At 38.0% G+C, this 15,978-nt stretch overlaps 4 protein-coding genes across 4 annotated transcripts; 2 read left to right on the forward strand and 2 right to left on the reverse strand.

The window, feature by feature from the left end:
- Window positions 255-5,445, reverse strand: LOC18587628 (pentatricopeptide repeat-containing protein At5g10690). Its single transcript, XM_007011540.2, has 12 exons — window positions 5,109-5,445; window positions 4,838-5,020; window positions 4,545-4,677; window positions 3,934-4,031; window positions 3,609-3,770; window positions 3,425-3,493; window positions 2,992-3,127; window positions 2,274-2,506; window positions 1,903-1,983; window positions 1,518-1,586; window positions 948-1,124; window positions 255-692 (listed from the first exon to the last, which is right to left on the reverse strand). Exons 1-12 carry the CDS (start codon window positions 5,304-5,306, stop codon window positions 429-431), a joined length of 1,803 nt encoding a protein of 600 aa, XP_007011602.2. The 5' UTR covers window positions 5,307-5,445; the 3' UTR covers window positions 255-428.
- LOC18587629 (F-box protein AFR) lies at window positions 8,026-10,001 on the forward strand. Its single transcript, XM_007011541.2, has 2 exons — window positions 8,026-8,276; window positions 8,582-10,001. Exon 2 carries the CDS (start codon window positions 8,628-8,630, stop codon window positions 9,747-9,749), a length of 1,122 nt encoding a protein of 373 aa, XP_007011603.2. The 5' UTR covers window positions 8,026-8,276; window positions 8,582-8,627; the 3' UTR covers window positions 9,750-10,001.
- On the reverse strand, window positions 12,728-13,368 carry LOC18587631 (pathogenesis-related protein PRB1-3). Its single transcript, XM_007011543.2, has one exon. The coding sequence runs from the start codon at window positions 13,366-13,368 to the stop codon at window positions 12,811-12,813; it is 558 nt and encodes a 185-aa protein (XP_007011605.2). The 3' UTR covers window positions 12,728-12,810.
- On the forward strand, window positions 14,797-15,484 carry LOC18587632. Its single transcript, XM_007011544.2, has one exon. It carries the CDS (start codon window positions 15,136-15,138, stop codon window positions 15,334-15,336), a length of 201 nt encoding a protein of 66 aa, XP_007011606.1. The 5' UTR covers window positions 14,797-15,135; the 3' UTR covers window positions 15,337-15,484.

Raw genomic sequence — 15,978 nt, forward strand, 5'->3', positions numbered from 1 at the left:
CTTTTGATTTGAACTCAAATAAACTCTTAATTTTAACGAAAAATTTAGAAAAATTGAGTACCGTCAAACAATATCAACTAACATTTTTATTCCAGCAATTGATATAATCGACTCATTTGACCACGTCAACTTTCCAACATTCGACTATGCTAGCTATTATACGACTACGTCAACTTTTCAAGTCATATGCCACAACCCAAATGCATTTATACAGAGAGCTATGGTGTAGGTAGTAACACTTCTATAGACTAATCTGGATAACAATGGTTAATTGTAGTAGTACAAATAGACACAAGGCACAAAATTCCTTACATGAAGCAGCTTGATACAACAGTTCAATTACACAGTTAACAAATTCCTGTTCAATTAGAGGACTACTCAATTTACATGCATTATCTACAAAAAAAAAGCAGAAGATAACAACTGCATCAAAACATTGTTAATCTTCTCCAAAGAGAGTGTTTTTGCTTCAGCACCTCTGGCACAGGTGCCATGAGGTTAACTAATTGTTCAGCTGTAAAAACACCGACTGCCCTAGACCCATGCGTGGTACCATTCAAGTTGCTATGCTTGACAACAATGACCATTTTGTACTTCTGTTGCAAAATTAGATCAACTACATGACCAATGGATGTTGTCGTTGTAACACAAGGAGGTGGACTTCTCATCATTGTTGAAAGTGGGGCATTCATCTGCACAAGGATCAAGATCATGCAAGAATGAATCAGCTCACGATTAATAGAAATTTGAGGTGAATGACAACCAATCATAAATTTCATATGTCATCCTCCGAACAAAAATACTAGATGGAAATATGTTTCATATCTTAATTATGCGTGACAATGCTGCACGATGAATAATCAAACAATACCAAATCAAGCATGTCGTCAAATGAGGTTATACACCAAGGAAGTTTTTATTTGCTACCAACAAGATGTGAAAAGTACCTCATAACAATCCTCACGGTGCAATAGCCCAATGCAGCTGCCCCAGTCATCTATAATAGGCACAACTGGATCTCTATAGAAGCGCATTACAACTTTCTCCAACTCCAAAGTGCCAAGTACTGGCCTAACTGTTTCAAGTGGCATCATGATGCTCTCAATGGGTTCACCTGGCAACACCTGAACAGAAAAAATATTGACATTCAACCTAAAAAAATTGACAGTTTATCAGGACTCGGCACTTTGAAACTGCCAGTTCAGGTCACCATTCAGTTAGCTCCATCAACAAGATCATCATTGCCAATTCAACTAATTTGGTCACAACTAGAGTTGCTCTCATATATGGATATTTCCAGAACCAGAGATTCATTTTATCAGTAGATCCCCCAATAGCAACGCACCTAATAAATATGGTCACATTTTTTGCAATGGTACCACATACCAGAGCCACTCATATGAAGTTCATAAAATGCTTTGTCATACATATTCACACCTATATATGCAAATCATCCCTAAAAATTACTTGAATCTTTCTCCTTCTACAGTTCAAAATGAAAAGAAGAGACTGTGTACCTGAGGAAGCAAGTAAGGACTGAACATTGATTTGGTAAATCCCAGAAGAACCTCTATATGCAAAGCAACCTGCATAGCAGTAGCACATTGAAGGTGTTTAACTAAAAAGCATAACTAACATCTTATAAAGGGAGGAGGGTTAAACTACATTATGTGCAGACCAGATTAATCCCATCAAACTAAACAAACAGGAGAACTTAGAAAAGCACAAAGTTTATTGCTTAACAAGGGCAATAGTAGTTGAGAACATTTTCAACAAGGGCAACATATTTACATACATTTCAAATATCTTATGTCTTCAACAGGTCAGGTAAGATTAAGCTGCTGTGTTCTTTCTTTCCTTAGTGTATTTGTCCAATCAACAAAAGTAAGAACAATTCCATACCATGCCTCCACGACTTGTCCATGATATACCCTTCTTCCATCTGTTAATAATCTGTGTAAGATTTTCTACAGCTGCATCAACCTGGTGAAAAAAGAAAAAAAAAAAACAGAATTCAAAATTTCCAAGTTCGGGAATTCTTACATGAGATAACCTAGAGTACAGAAAGAAAACCTATGATTGTCATTTAGTTTTGGAAGTATGCACATGGTCTGCCAGTGCCAGTTCATGTTTTCCCAGTCATAATTGTGTCTGGTACATGCAGATGAGACAACTAATCCTAATAAATACAATAATTTATATTATAGATATGCTTTTTGCACCATGCATTAGCAATTGAAATGCCAAATATCAAGGGTAGATGGATTGATTACCTGCCCATCATTTAAAGCAGACTCCATAAGAAGATGATCAGCTTCTTCTTGAACAGCCAGGGAGATGGTTCCAGAAGAATCTGGCCACAACCGCTCATGCAGATTCTTAACCATATTGTAATCCCCTTGATCAGCAAAAGCACGCATCATGGAGAGATAAAGGTGAGGCTTTGGCCTCAAGTTCACATTTGCACCAGCCCACTTTATTATTTCTCCAAATATGCAAAGAGCACCTAGGTTTTTTATTTGTAGATAACCATTCCATGAGTTATTATTCCAGAACTTCCCCGAAGAAACAAAGTTTTATATATACCACTAGTAAGTGAAAAAAACAAAAGTAGGTATGTAGCAAACTGGTTCACGTGACATGAGTTAACACCACTGATAGAAAACCCCATCTGTAAAATATTTTTATGTGCGCTTCAGCATGCTGATGCAGAAGCAGTATTCAAACATCACAAATTTGGTGCATATATTGTTTACATCCTTCAGAGTATATGACCTTAATAAAAGTTTTATTCAAAACATCAGTGGACAAAAATTTTAAATTTACTTTGAAGTTACATCCAATCTGGATAAAGTTCATATAAGTTCCATGCAAAATGTAATCAGCTGCTGAACTAACATAAGATGAAAAATTCAAGATCTGAGCCTCAATCACATAAATAAGATACAATCACAACCCATTGCAAGTACTGAAACAATATCAGCAACATACCCTTGATTGAACCACAAGTTAGCAATGCATCAACCATTGCAGTGAATGCAGTACGATCAATGAACAAATCATGACGTGATTTCATCTCCAACACAATCTTCTGAACTGAATGGAGATCCTTAGAATGCCCAAAACCCTACACAGATATAAAGTAAAAGGAAAAATAAAATGGTAAATTCTTCCATAAATTTTTTGGTTGCATAAGAGCAATATATTGATTTCCAATTCACTCACAAGAGAAAGATGAAGATCTCAGGAATACAATAAGGTTTACCGATGAAGATATAGACTATTTTGCATCCATTCCATAGGGAATGTTGCAGTATAAATGTTCTCATATTTTGACAAAAGCTCCACATCTAAAAGTTTGAAAGTTCATAAACTGCTCATTCATTTAACTATTGATACCTAAATAAACACAAGATTAACTCACCTTTAATAGCGTAGTGTAAGTAACAATGTCCGGGTAAAGATCACGATGGCATAACCTCTGTGCTTTATCCTGAAAAAAATTATCAGATATAATGATTTGGTCAGCTGGGTATAGTTCCCATGATTATTCTTATTACTTCTATGAGGAAGGCTCTAAACTGGCCTTTCAAATAAGTGCTTGAGACCTTCATTTCCTCGAAAAAACGTATTGCAGCATCTAAATTTTCTGTCTTGACACATGCAACGATGAGAGTATTGTATGTCAGTCTATCAGGCTCTAAGCCAAGACGTAGTATCTCTTCATGCAGGTTTACTGCAGCCTGAGGACACCCTGCGCCTATGTATCCCTGAAAGTTTGAAGGAGAGGAAAAACAAAGGGGAAAAACATAGATTAATCTTCAAGAATAGATGCTTTTAACTGACAAGCAAAGGACCATGAGGAAATTTTTGGAGGAAAATTAAACAATTAATTAGTCTCTCTTCCTTTGCAGATCTATAGTCAGACAAAACCTTCATTAGCAAGTTGTAAGTCGATATTGAAAGACTCCTGCCTTCACGAAGTAGAAAACCATAGCGTGCAAGAAGACCATTAGCACGGCGTAGATCTCCTGCACTAAAGCAGATTATGTATCACATTATCAGTAACGCCAAACTTGTTGCTTACAAGGATATACCTAAAACAGACAAAAGTAACATGTTGAAGTATATATTCAGCTCAAGTATACTCAACTCTCTACATTCTCCATTCATATGAATGTCTAGGTTCATATAGACCATGCACATGCAGGTGCTAACAAAATGAATAATCATCTAGTCAATACTATTATAATTTTTAACAGATAAAAAGTGTGATGTGCTGCCAACACAGAGCCCTCATTTTTTTAAAATGGCTGCTTAATGCTTTCAGACTTGATCCCAATGACAAACTTACTCTGGTAGTCCAATGCTTTTGTCATTGACAAGAAAATAAAAAAAATTATGATAATATAAGAATTTTAGTATTATGCTAATTATGCCATCCATTTAGTACTCAAAACCTTTGATTTCAAATTCATCCCAAGATTTCTACAGATAACATCTCAGATTAACAAAAATGGTTTCACTGGACTTGAAACACTGACCTGCTTCAATTAAAGCATTCAACAGACCGTAGATAAGCTGTGCTGACAAATTTGGCTTCCCTGCAGCGGTGCCTTGCTCCACAGACTCAAGTATTTGGAATGCTTCATCAATTCTTCGAGCCCGACCCAATCCCTTTACAAAGACAAAAGGTAAGATTCAATCATTCGATAAACTACCAGCTACAAAAATTTGCTCAGAAAAATAAATAAAATGCCTCGAAATGGTGATAAGATCATGTTTGGGAGTTGTTTGGTTTATTGAAAATCAAAAGAAAAAAAGGAAATCAAAGTACCTTCAAGAGTGTAGCATAGGTGACAATATCAACACCACAACCGTGGGGTTGAGCCATTTGGTGAAAGATGTTGAGAGCCATATCAACATCTCCACAATGAACGCAAGCCTCCATCACGGCATTCATCACGATCGTGTTCAGCTTCCCGTATTCCCTCCTCGCACTCTCGATTTCCTCAAATATCTGTAACCCACAGATACTAACAATGAATTCCAACAAAACAGCACTTTAAACCCCAAAAAGAAAAAGGAAAGAAAAGAAAACGGCTGACCTGATGAAGTTGTCTGCGGCGAGTGAGCTGGACGACGCGAGAGGTGAGACGTCTGAGATTGGGAGGTTTAGTGGGAGAGAAGGTCCTCCGCAAACGACGTCGAATTGGCGCAGAAGAAGAAGAAGAAGAAGAGAAAATATTGGAATGCAGCAACGGCAATTTTGATGGTAAAGGCAAGATGGCGTGGACTTGAGGCATCGTTTGGCGGCGAGACTGGCGGTGCTGGTGAGCCTACGCCTACCCATCAGCCAGCCATGCAAAAACTTGCAAGCTGACAAAAGGAGAGACGAGAGGGCTATCTAGTAGTGACCTCGATGGTCCAAACCGGATAATGCGAGGGCCAGAGTGCCCGAGTTTGGAAGGAATTCATTGGTCAGTAAGGTAGTGTTAGACATCTGCTTGGGCCAATGGTACTGCTTCATTCTGGGCCATTACCACATATTTCACTCGGCCACTTTGGGCCACAGGAAAATCATCTATTTTTCAACATTCTAATGCAAAAATATATATTTAAAATAAAAAAGTTTCTTACCTAATCGATTTATTTTATAGACGGTCCATATATAGTATTTATATACTATTACTTAATTAAATTATTAATTTTATAAATATATTAATATAAAAATTTAAAAAAAATTCATAATAAATATTTTTTAGCATTCTTGACTTCTAAAATTTATTTATTAATGAAATAATAAATTTTAGTTTATTGATAATATATAAAATCTATATATTATATCAAATACAAACTCATATAATATTTTTTTTCCTTTTGTCATGTAATAAAAAGACTTGGATTTAATGGTTGCATTAAATCTTAATAAAAGAAAGAGATTTAGATTCCATGGCTTTAAACAAATATGATTAAATCCAATCATTCTCACTATATTTATTGCATTTCCTCCCTAATTTCCTTTTTTATCTTGAATCAAATGTTAATTATTGAACGATGAGGTCTTATTTCAATAATCACTAGTAAAAAGACATTCCGAAACTAATAAATTTGAAATCCAAATGTCATCATATATATAGATATACACATATATTATGTCATATTTAGTGAAAGTCGTTTGATTATAATTTCCATTTTTATTAAAGTATAATCTCGTAAATGAAAACTATTCATTATTGCATAGGCCATAGAATTAGAAGTCAAGTAAAATACTACAATCTCCCCTTTACAAACATTAGTGAAGCTATGGTTTTTCTTTTCTGCTTTGACAAAGCCACTCATTTGGGTTTTTTTATTTATTAAATAAATATATTTTAATTTGTTTTCTTTTAATAAAATATGCCGCCCCTTTTGCTTAAATTGCTTTATCTTTTTTCTCCCATTTGTTTTGTTTTTTGTTCTTCTTTATCCCAAGTTATCATGCTAAAATTTTGTAACTTTGAGGAACATGCTGTTTCAGATAAGCCAAAAAATGGTGGATTAAAAAACACACAAGCTTTTGAAAGTCAAAAAGATGGTTCTACTTTGAGCTTATTGTCTAATGTTTTAATTGAGATAATAATAATAATAAAAACCAAACTTCCTACTTACCCTATTAACAATCAGATGTCTTAGTCTCCCAACTTCAAAAGTGGCCATCCGCATGACCCATTATTAAAGTACCCTTTCTTTTCTTTCACACAAATAATCATTAAAAATTAAAATAACTCAACTTTCCACATAATATTTTTAATTAACATTTATAAATATTTTCCATTCTTTGCATGATACAAGAAATTCACGAGTAGATTGAAGTGAAGACAAATAGGAGGAGAAACAGTGAGAAATCTCTAATTATCTACAAGCAACTTTGTAGGTTTCGATAAGAAACCTTTGTCAACTTGTTTTTACAATCATCCTCATCCGCATTCCCGCATAATGCCTCCACCAATTCCTCGTCTTGTCAGCCCAAACCATTTCTCACGCCTCCGCCGCAACCTGTCACATTTGTCAATTTGCCTCACTTTGGAAAGATAAGGATGCCGATTACCCATGCTTTTAAAATCATCGATGGCCTAATTTTGTGATAAAATTTTATATTTAATATATTATTAATGAATTAAATATTAACATCCCTAAAAAAATCATTCTTTTTACCATAGTCAAAAATAATAATTATTCCTCAATCATGCCCATAATTAAAACTAAACTACATATGGTATTTTGTCAAAGATAGGCTTTGATGGGTTGTATCAAAAAGGTTTATATGCAGCAAAACGTGGTTCATATAGGTCTCAATTTGAATTTATTCATGCCTAAGAAATCACATTAGGTCATTGGAACAAGTAAATATTTGGCTAGACAACGAGATTAATATTCAACGAGATTAAAAAAAACAAAAAGTAGTAGCACCACCTACCAAATGGGCCAAGTGGGGTTAATTACTTCTAATTATGGGATATATCCGTGCTTATACGTGTCACTCGATCCACATAAGCAGCTCAAACAATTAAGTCACATCTATTAAACTCGAACAATGAAGACACTGGCATCACATATCTGTAATTTAATTTAGGTTTTTCCATAATTCTAATATTTCTCGGACAGCATTTAACTGTTAATTTTACCATATAAACTATTTAAAATAGCATAAAATGCTTAACTATCATATGCTATTTTATGATTTTTTTTAATTAATGTCTCGTGAATGATTTTTATTTTTATAAAAAAATTAAGCAGTTAATTTTACAATAAACTTTGGATGTAGTTGAAGTAAAATGAAAAGTCGGAAAAGGAAGGGGCAGGTGAGGGTAATTATTACAATAATTTTGTCAATAATTATTAAGGGCTTTGACGTGGCGTGTTTCATTAACACCAAGAGGAAACGGGATCTCACGTTCCAAACTTCCAATCTAACCACCACGACCTGGGCCCTACAGTTTGTATCAATTATTGAAAGTCCACATCACTGTTCGGCCAACTACATAAACTGTTGAGAGAATCCAACGTTTCCTGATTTCCTTCTTGTTCAAACTTGCAACCACTTTTAGCCCAAGCCCACATCATCATTTTTAGTTCTACCAATCTCAGACCAATTAAAAATTTCCGTCGAAGCTCCGGTTAGCGGCGGCACGTGTTCGTCTCCTAGCTCAAGTTACGTCATCTGTAGCTGATCCCCGTGGTGTTGAATTTTCAATTCCCGGGAATTCCTTTTTCTTCGGATTTGCCGGATTTTGGTGCGTCACTTGATTTTAAGATTCTCCTAATATTCCGGTTTCTAGAAGCGGAACACGCAAACACAAAACAAAAACAAAGCCATCCTGTTTTGTTTTGTTTTTTTTTTCATCGAAAAAAGAAAAAAGGGTAACATTAAAATAGTCGAAAACACTTTGACAAGCCAACATTTCCTTGCTAGCTCGCTCTGTAAAGTTAGCTTCACATACTCAGCACTTTTTGCCTCTGCTTCCGCTTCCCTTTTATAATTCTAGCTATATAGGCAGTGCGGAGCATGCTCTGACGAAATTCCTCGACTTCTCTTCAGCTTATTTTTGGGGGGGTCTAAGCACAGAGCTTCCAAGATTTAATTAATGGCGGTTTCCAAGTCTTGGTCGAGCAAACAACAAGACAACTACGATCAAGAAAATCGCAAGAAGTCGGAGCCGTTGATTCCAGGGCTACCGGACGAGATCGCAGAGCTTTGTCTTCTTCACCTTCCATATCCATACCAATCGTTGGTACGTGCAGTGTCTTCCTCGTGGAACAGAGCCATAACAGACCCCGCCTTCCTTATCTCCAAGAGATCCTTATCACTTTCGCTGCCTTATCTGTTCGTTTTCGCTTTCCATAAATCGACGGCGAGGATGCTATGGCAAGCTTTCGACCTGCGATCAGGCCGTTGGTTTAGATTACCTTCCATGCCCTGTCCCAAGGCTGTGTGCCCACCAGGGTTTGCTTGTACTTCGATTCCGCGGCAAGGCCAGCTCTACGTTTTGGGTGGTATGCGCTCGGACACAGAAACTTCCATGCAGACGACAATCATCTACACTACATCCACAAATCAGTGGTCCATAGCATCTCCAATGATGGCCCCACGATCATTTTTTGCTGCGGGGAGTGTTAATGGTAAGATCATAGCCGTCGGAGCAAGTGGGGCTGGGTATAATGATTCCATCACCTCCGTGGAATGCTATGATCCAGAAAACGACACGTGGGAATCCGTCGCTAAAATGCGGATAGGATTGGGCAGGTACGATTCGGCTGTGATAGGGAGCAAGATGTACGTGACCGAGGGGTGGACGTGGCCTTTCCTGTTCTCGCCAAGGGGCGGTGTCTACGACCAGGAGAACGACACGTGGCAGGAAATGAAGGACGGGATGAAGGAAGGCTGGACCGGGGTGAGCGTGGTTCTGGGTGACAGGCTGTTCGTCATTTCGGAACACGGTGACTGCCCTATGAAGGTGTACGTCCCTGATCACGACGCGTGGCAGTACGTGGGTGGTGAAAGATTCCCACGTGAGGCAATGCAGAGGCCCTTCGCTGTGAGTGGGGTGGATGGGAAAATCTACGTTGTCTCTAGTGGGCTAAACGTGGCGATAGGCAGGGTATTCGAGGGACAAAACGGGGACTTTTCTGCCCAGTGGGAGGTCGTGGCTGCCCCAAACGCTTTTCACGACTTTTCTCCTTCAAGTTGTCAAGTGCTTTATGCCTGAGTCTCTTGTCTTTCATACTAACTAGAACTAGTTTATAGTAGTTTATCATTATGATTGTAAGACCAGGGTGGAGTTTTATACTTTAATGTGATCTTTTTTCTGTGTAAATTTTGTAGTGTTGTTTGTTCTGCTAGGCAATTTTTCCAAATTTTATATTGAGCACTACCTCAATGCCTACTTTGTGAATTCATGTAGGAAGATGATTCACAGCTGGTTTATCTTTTTATGCAGAGTGACAGATTGGTAGTGTTAGGAGATTTTGTTTTCTTTTAAATATGAAAATATGGACTTTGTTTTAGTGAATTATCTCACAAATTCGCGTTGGCAAGGTGATTGGTACGGGAATGGCATGTCCCATGTAGTTATGGAGTTCAACGGCTCTCCTTTCTCTCTGCTGTCTGCTCGGACTATCTTGATTACATTTATAACCTTTCTCTCTCTCTAGCTAGCTGTGAACTAGTAATTGGCTTTCTCGGAATGGGGAACAAGCCACTGCCTTCCTTGATCGACTCTGTCAATGTCCCCAAGCTGTTGTAACCATTCTGCCATTTCAGGATCTCCAAGCACATTCTGCCAGCACATGTTTTTCGCTTCTGGTGCTTCAGAAATGATCTGCCTGCATTTAGTTTGTAACATGCATCATTCAATGCGTCAGGCAGCAGGGTGCAGGCAAGCTAGATATGATTCAGGAATGAAGCAAACGGAGTGGTCTGTTTCTATGCTAAAATGTACTTTAGAGCTTGGGAACTCAAATTTGCAGAAGCAGCAAAAGCTGATAACCATTAATTTGTGCCAATTAACTTTGGGTTGTTTATGCCTGATAAAGTCCCATGGATCAGCAACTTTGCATTCACTTGAACCAGAGGGGAGTCAAAGGACAGTGTCAGCTTTCATAGAATTGGGAATTATTACTCCATCAACAACTGCAAAAATATCCTTAAGGGCATTATATCTAGTTTAAGGCCAATGCCACTAATTGTCTTCAACAACCTCAGTAACCTTAACCTGTTAATTTATGAAAACCACTAGCCATGTACTAATTTGAACATTAAGCTGCTTCAGGTATATATCGCCAAAACTTCGAGTACCAATTTGAACATCTTTGCTGCAATTTCCTGACCAGTTTAAATGGAAAAGACTAAACAGGGCAAGTTACCTAGGTAAACGCATCTAGCTCAGGGTCGCTGGTCATGGTCAGACAGAATCTTCCTGTTGGGGACACCCTTTACAGAAAGCTCTAATGCCATCACTTTCTTTTCCTTCCGGACTAAAAAGTTGCTTTGTTTGTTTTTCTTTATTTGAAAAAAAAAAAACTCCTTCCAAACTAAGTTACCTTGTTGATATTATCCCGGATCCTAAACCAATAAAAAGTTATCTTCTAAGTAAACCAGCTGAGATCAAGAAGATCAAAAGGATACTAGATCAAAACGAGACTATAGTTCAGTTCCGAGGGCAAGGAAGAAAGCATGCGAGGCTGTGAAGAAAAGAAGGCCGTGGTGTCTCACAGAATCGTCTCCTATCGTACACAAACAATGCAAAGGATTTGTGGGGTGTTTGTGTGTGCAAAAGACAAGAAGGTGAGATATGGGCAGCCACAACCAGGGGCGTGTCCCTACTGCGGAGGGACGGTGCAAGCTATGAACATAAAGACCCAATGGAAGTTCTTCTTTTTGCCTCTGTTTTTCTGGAAGAAGAGAAAATCCTCTTGCAGCACATGTGAAAGTCGTTGGTGATTCTGTGATGAATTTCGTGTGCAAAAATGATGATATAGATATCTGAGTTGTAACAGTGGTTCTCTCCTAGTTTGCGCAGCGGCAAAGTTGTGGCTGCCGCAAAGGCTTGTTGGACTTTTCTCCTTGTAGTTGCCAGGTGTTTTACGCATAAATCTGTCCTTTTGACAGGACTATATATGTGAATCTTTTGTTTTGTTAGGCAAGTAGCCAGTTTCTGAGTTTATGGATAATGTAAGCTTGTTTATTATGCTGAATGACAGATCAGTAACGTTAGGTGATGCTCTCTTTAAAAATGTCTCTTCACATTTTCGCTGGCTTATCTTACAGTACGCATAATTTGGGAACGGCAAGCCACTGTTATTTGCTACCAGATAAAATTAATTTAGGCAGGAGAAAAACTTCTAGCAGACAAGTTTTGTGATCAATAACAAGAAGCAAAAGCACTTGGCTGTCTTGGAATAGCTGACAGGATAATGGTTTCCTTGATCAACTCAAGCAATATCTCCGCTCTTTTGTATCTATGCTGCCATTTTAGGACCACCCCAAGCTTTCCCTTTCTGCAATTGGAACATGTTTTATCGCTCCTCCTGGTGCTTCTGAGTTCTGGAAACCATCTGCGGAATATTTTGTGTAATGTTGACATTCAAAATTGTCAAGAAAAGCAAAACGCAAAAGCATTATCTTCAGATACGGGAACATCTAAGGTAATTGTTGCTGCTGAGACGAGCTGAAGACCATGACATCACCAACAGTTAACTGTCATTTTGTGTTTTGAACTGTTTTAATAATTTCCAAGAAATATTGACAGTGTCAGAGCATGCAGCAGTGACTTGATTTCTGCCTTCTGCTTGTAGGTAGTGTAAGGCAGTGGTTTAAGCTATGTTTCTGTAATCTTTAAGACAAGTCTTATCTTGCTCTTGTAAGTTACTGAAGTGTATCAAATTTCTTCTTTCTTAATGAAATTGCAGTGAAGTTATGTTTCCTGGTTTTTGTCTATTTTCTGCAATTCAATGCTGTATTTATGCTTTTTGCTCATCTAGTTCAACTTGAATACCAAAATCTAACATTAATAACTGGTATGGTTTTAGAATTAGACAAGAACGGGGTTTTCAGTTATGTGTTCGCTGTCATCAAACGCCAATCATATTAGTTAAGTACTTTCTTTATGAACAAAACAACTTGAAGGAGTTACAGCATCTGCATATTAACAAATGAAAATAAAGAAAGAATCCGTACCACTACAGCACTTCCATAAAATTTTCTGTCTCAGTGGCAGTCATGATTATGATTCCTGTCCTGCCATGAATTCCAGCCAAAAGCATTTCAATTCAGAATGGCTTCTGGCCTATCACATTACCATGGGGATCATAATTACATGCGATCAGTGTGTCTCCACTTTTGCACACAACTTTGGCACACCCAATCTTCAAGCTATTCCTCCAAATTATCTGAGTATAATGCAGGCAGTCTCTGTTTTTCGTGCAAGTATTAGAATTATAGTTGTAGTTACTTTTCTCTGCTGCCCATGCCGCAACTGCATCGCCTGGTTTCCAATCCTTGCCGCTTCCCCAGAAGAGATTCTCCCCATAATTGCCATTTGAATGGATCAAAGCACAGTCACCTTGCCTCTTATGTGCCCACCAGGATGCAAAATTTGCAAGCTTTTTGCTCCATTTGAGAGGAGGGAGCCCACTCTCTGCTCTTAGAATGTTGTGGGGTGTTAGATATTGTCGAACTGCACCACTAGGAGTTTGTGTAAACAGACGTCTGGAGATAACATGGGAAGGAACTTCATCGCTCAAGTGTGACAAAGTTAATGGAAGAAGTGAAGAAAGGAGGAGGAAGGTTCCTAGCAGACTACATGAAAACTTGGTTCTGATCTCCATATTTAATCTTTTGAATGGAAATCACAAGTTAGGCTTTTTGATGAGCAAGTTGATTGAAGATCAGAAGTTAATTAAGCAATATATACTAGCATGGAAGATTTCTGATGAAAATTTTTATATAAAAGATAATATATCTTTTCCATTCTGAGAAAGAATCATTTCACATGGTAGCAGGCTACAAGTTGCAGTACGTTTGAGGTGTATAACATGCTTGGGAAACTGCAATGGGGGATCAGTTTGACTTTCAACGAACATAACTGCTTCTAATCATTATAAGCTTATGATTAACCAACATTTTTAGATAAAAATGCTCTATCCCGTTGGATGTTCTGGTCATAATTTTACACCACGTATCTAGTAAATTTTTTCTATAAACGTCACTCTTGCCTTCTTTAATTTTGCAGTTAAGGTTTAAGATTTTCTCATTAATAACATAAAACCGAACAGTAATACAAAATTATGAAAAGAATATCATGTGAGACATAGTTCTTCATTAGGCAAATACTGGAGTTTTCTCGAAACAAAATACGAAGATGCAATTATGCAGGAATATGATGATTTGAGAAATATATTTGATAAAGTGGCCTTGGCCGTCAACATTCTTTCTAAATAATAATCAGAGAAGAATCTAATGGAAAGGAAATGAATGTCATACAAGTTAAAAAACTTCTAAGGCACATGGCAGATTGGAAGAGGGTTTGGTCACTGAAACACTTCAGCAAAAAAGCCATTTGATTGACACGTGAGACCATGTGATCCAACTGTGACCGTACAAACAGCAAATGCATCAGTTTAAGGGTCGCTTATAATATAAAACTGGGCTGCTTGAAACATCCCGCGATCAGAAACAAAAACCCAGATTAATTGGCAGCTTCCAGAGTTGTCTGGATAGGGGGCTATGTAAGCATGGTAACATAAAATGGTGTCTAACAGAGTAACACAGATGACACAGGAAGACCCCTGTTTGCCATTTGGCCTACACAGAGGCAACTAATAGCTACTTCAGCAATCTGAAATGCGATGAAGACACCATCATCCTGCTTATATTCCTCCCACTGCTGTTTTCACAAACTATTTCCTAGATTATTATGAATCACCATTTACCAACAACACAAAACCAATGAAACAGAGCTGCGAGAATACGAGGAATGGCTATGGGCAAGGAAAAGATTGCCAGGTCCATCGAATGGACTCGGGCTCCAAGAAGGGGCGCCCACAGGCCACAAGGCAGGGTGCTGATTGATCCTGGGCTCTTGTCCAATGGACTCAGCCTACCCATGTTATTTCTTCAGGCCTAGTGCACTGAGCCCACAAAAGATAGCTAACAACTTTACGTTTACCCGCCGGCAACTGCGTGAGAGAGGTAGAAAATACTATTGATTTCAGCGCGCTTAGTTGATGTCACCGTCATCGCGCATAAAATTCTTTGTTCTTACTTTCTTTGAAGATAAATTCCTTCTTCGAACCTTCCATTCCAGGCTCAGGCTCAGCCACACGCGCTTTCAAACAACGCTTCTTCCCTTCCAGACTAACCTATACTTCTCCGGATCCTTAAAAGAACTCGCCTTTTTGTCTATAAATATCGTAGCAAGCAAAACGCTCTTGAACAACGATCTCTTTTGGCTCGTTTCCTTCCAACCAAGAAATCCCAGAAAGCAATCAGGCAATAGACTCTGATTTCCGTCTACAAGAGCAAGCAATCAAAACCCCCCCCCCCCCCCCCCCCAACCAAGGTGATCGATCGGCGAAAAAGAGGAAGAGACAAAGATGTGTTTGGTGTTTGTGTGCGATGAGGATGAGAGGGTGATAGCGAGACAGCCGGCAGCAGGGGCTTGTCCCTACTGTGGAGGGATGGTGCAAGCCATGGATGTAGAGAGCCAGTGGAGGTTCTGCTTTTTGCCTTTGTATTTCAAGACCAAGAGGAAGTACTACTGCAGCTTATGTGCAAGGCGCTTGGTCATCCAATGATCCCATTTCTCTCTATAGATATCGGAATTGGCATACTTTGTTTGATTCCTTTCCTTTTGTTTCCCCAAGCCGATCATCCCCTCTTCTTTCTTGTACATAAGTTTGAATGTTTTGATCATAGAAAAAGCTTCTTTATTTATTTACTTGCTATTGAGTTCATGAGCATAAATAATCTAAAATCTGAATGATCAATCCTGAAATCGATTTTCCTAGGAATACTTTGGCTTCTTTTTGTTTGGGATTTTGCCATAATTAAAGCTTCATTAATTCTCGAAAACTTCAAATGGATCGATGCAGTCTGAGATTGGGTATTACCCATTGCAAAGATGAGATGATCAGCACTCGTTTAGATTCTAATTCCATGACCATTGACCAGGAACGGGATTCTCCCTCGGGCTGGAACATTTTATTCTAGGCCCTTGCTTCGGCCCAGACAAACAAGCCTCTCACGTGTCCACAAATTTAGCCCATGTTGAACCTTGATCCAATTTTCAATTAGAATGAAATTAAAGAAAATAATTTAACTAAAACGAAATTAGTTTAAAAATAAATACAATTAAATTTGTATACGACTCATTTCAAAGTTATAACATATACAATAATATAAATATATTATAACCTATTAGTATTACATTACAAATC

This window comes from Theobroma cacao, chromosome 9 (assembly GCF_000208745.1).
Source record: "Theobroma cacao cultivar B97-61/B2 chromosome 9, Criollo_cocoa_genome_V2, whole genome shotgun sequence".
In the NCBI taxonomy this organism is placed as follows: Eukaryota; Viridiplantae; Streptophyta; class Magnoliopsida; order Malvales; family Malvaceae; genus Theobroma; species Theobroma cacao.

What these genes read in the sequence shown, in the direction of transcription:
- LOC18587629 (XM_007011541.2), top strand. Translation starts at nt 8,628, where the DNA reads ATGGCGGTTTCCAAGTCTTGGTCGAGCAAACAACAAGACAACTACGAT.
- LOC18587628 (XM_007011540.2), bottom strand. Translation starts at nt 5,306, where the DNA reads ATGCCTCAAGTCCACGCCATCTTGCCTTTACCATCAAAATTGCCGTTG. An exon ending in CTTACACTACGCTATTAAAG is followed by an intron (nt 3,128 to 3,424) that starts GTGAGTTAATCT and finishes ATATCTGTGTAG; the next exon opens with GGTTTTGGGCATTCTAAGGA. An exon ending in GTCCTTACTTGCTTCCTCAG is followed by an intron (nt 1,125 to 1,517) that starts GTACACAGTCTC and finishes TTTTCTGTTCAG; the next exon opens with GTGTTGCCAGGTGAACCCAT.
- LOC18587632 (XM_007011544.2), top strand. Translation starts at nt 15,136, where the DNA reads ATGTGTTTGGTGTTTGTGTGCGATGAGGATGAGAGGGTGATAGCGAGA.
- LOC18587631 (XM_007011543.2), bottom strand. Translation starts at nt 13,368, where the DNA reads ATGGAGATCAGAACCAAGTTTTCATGTAGTCTGCTAGGAACCTTCCTC.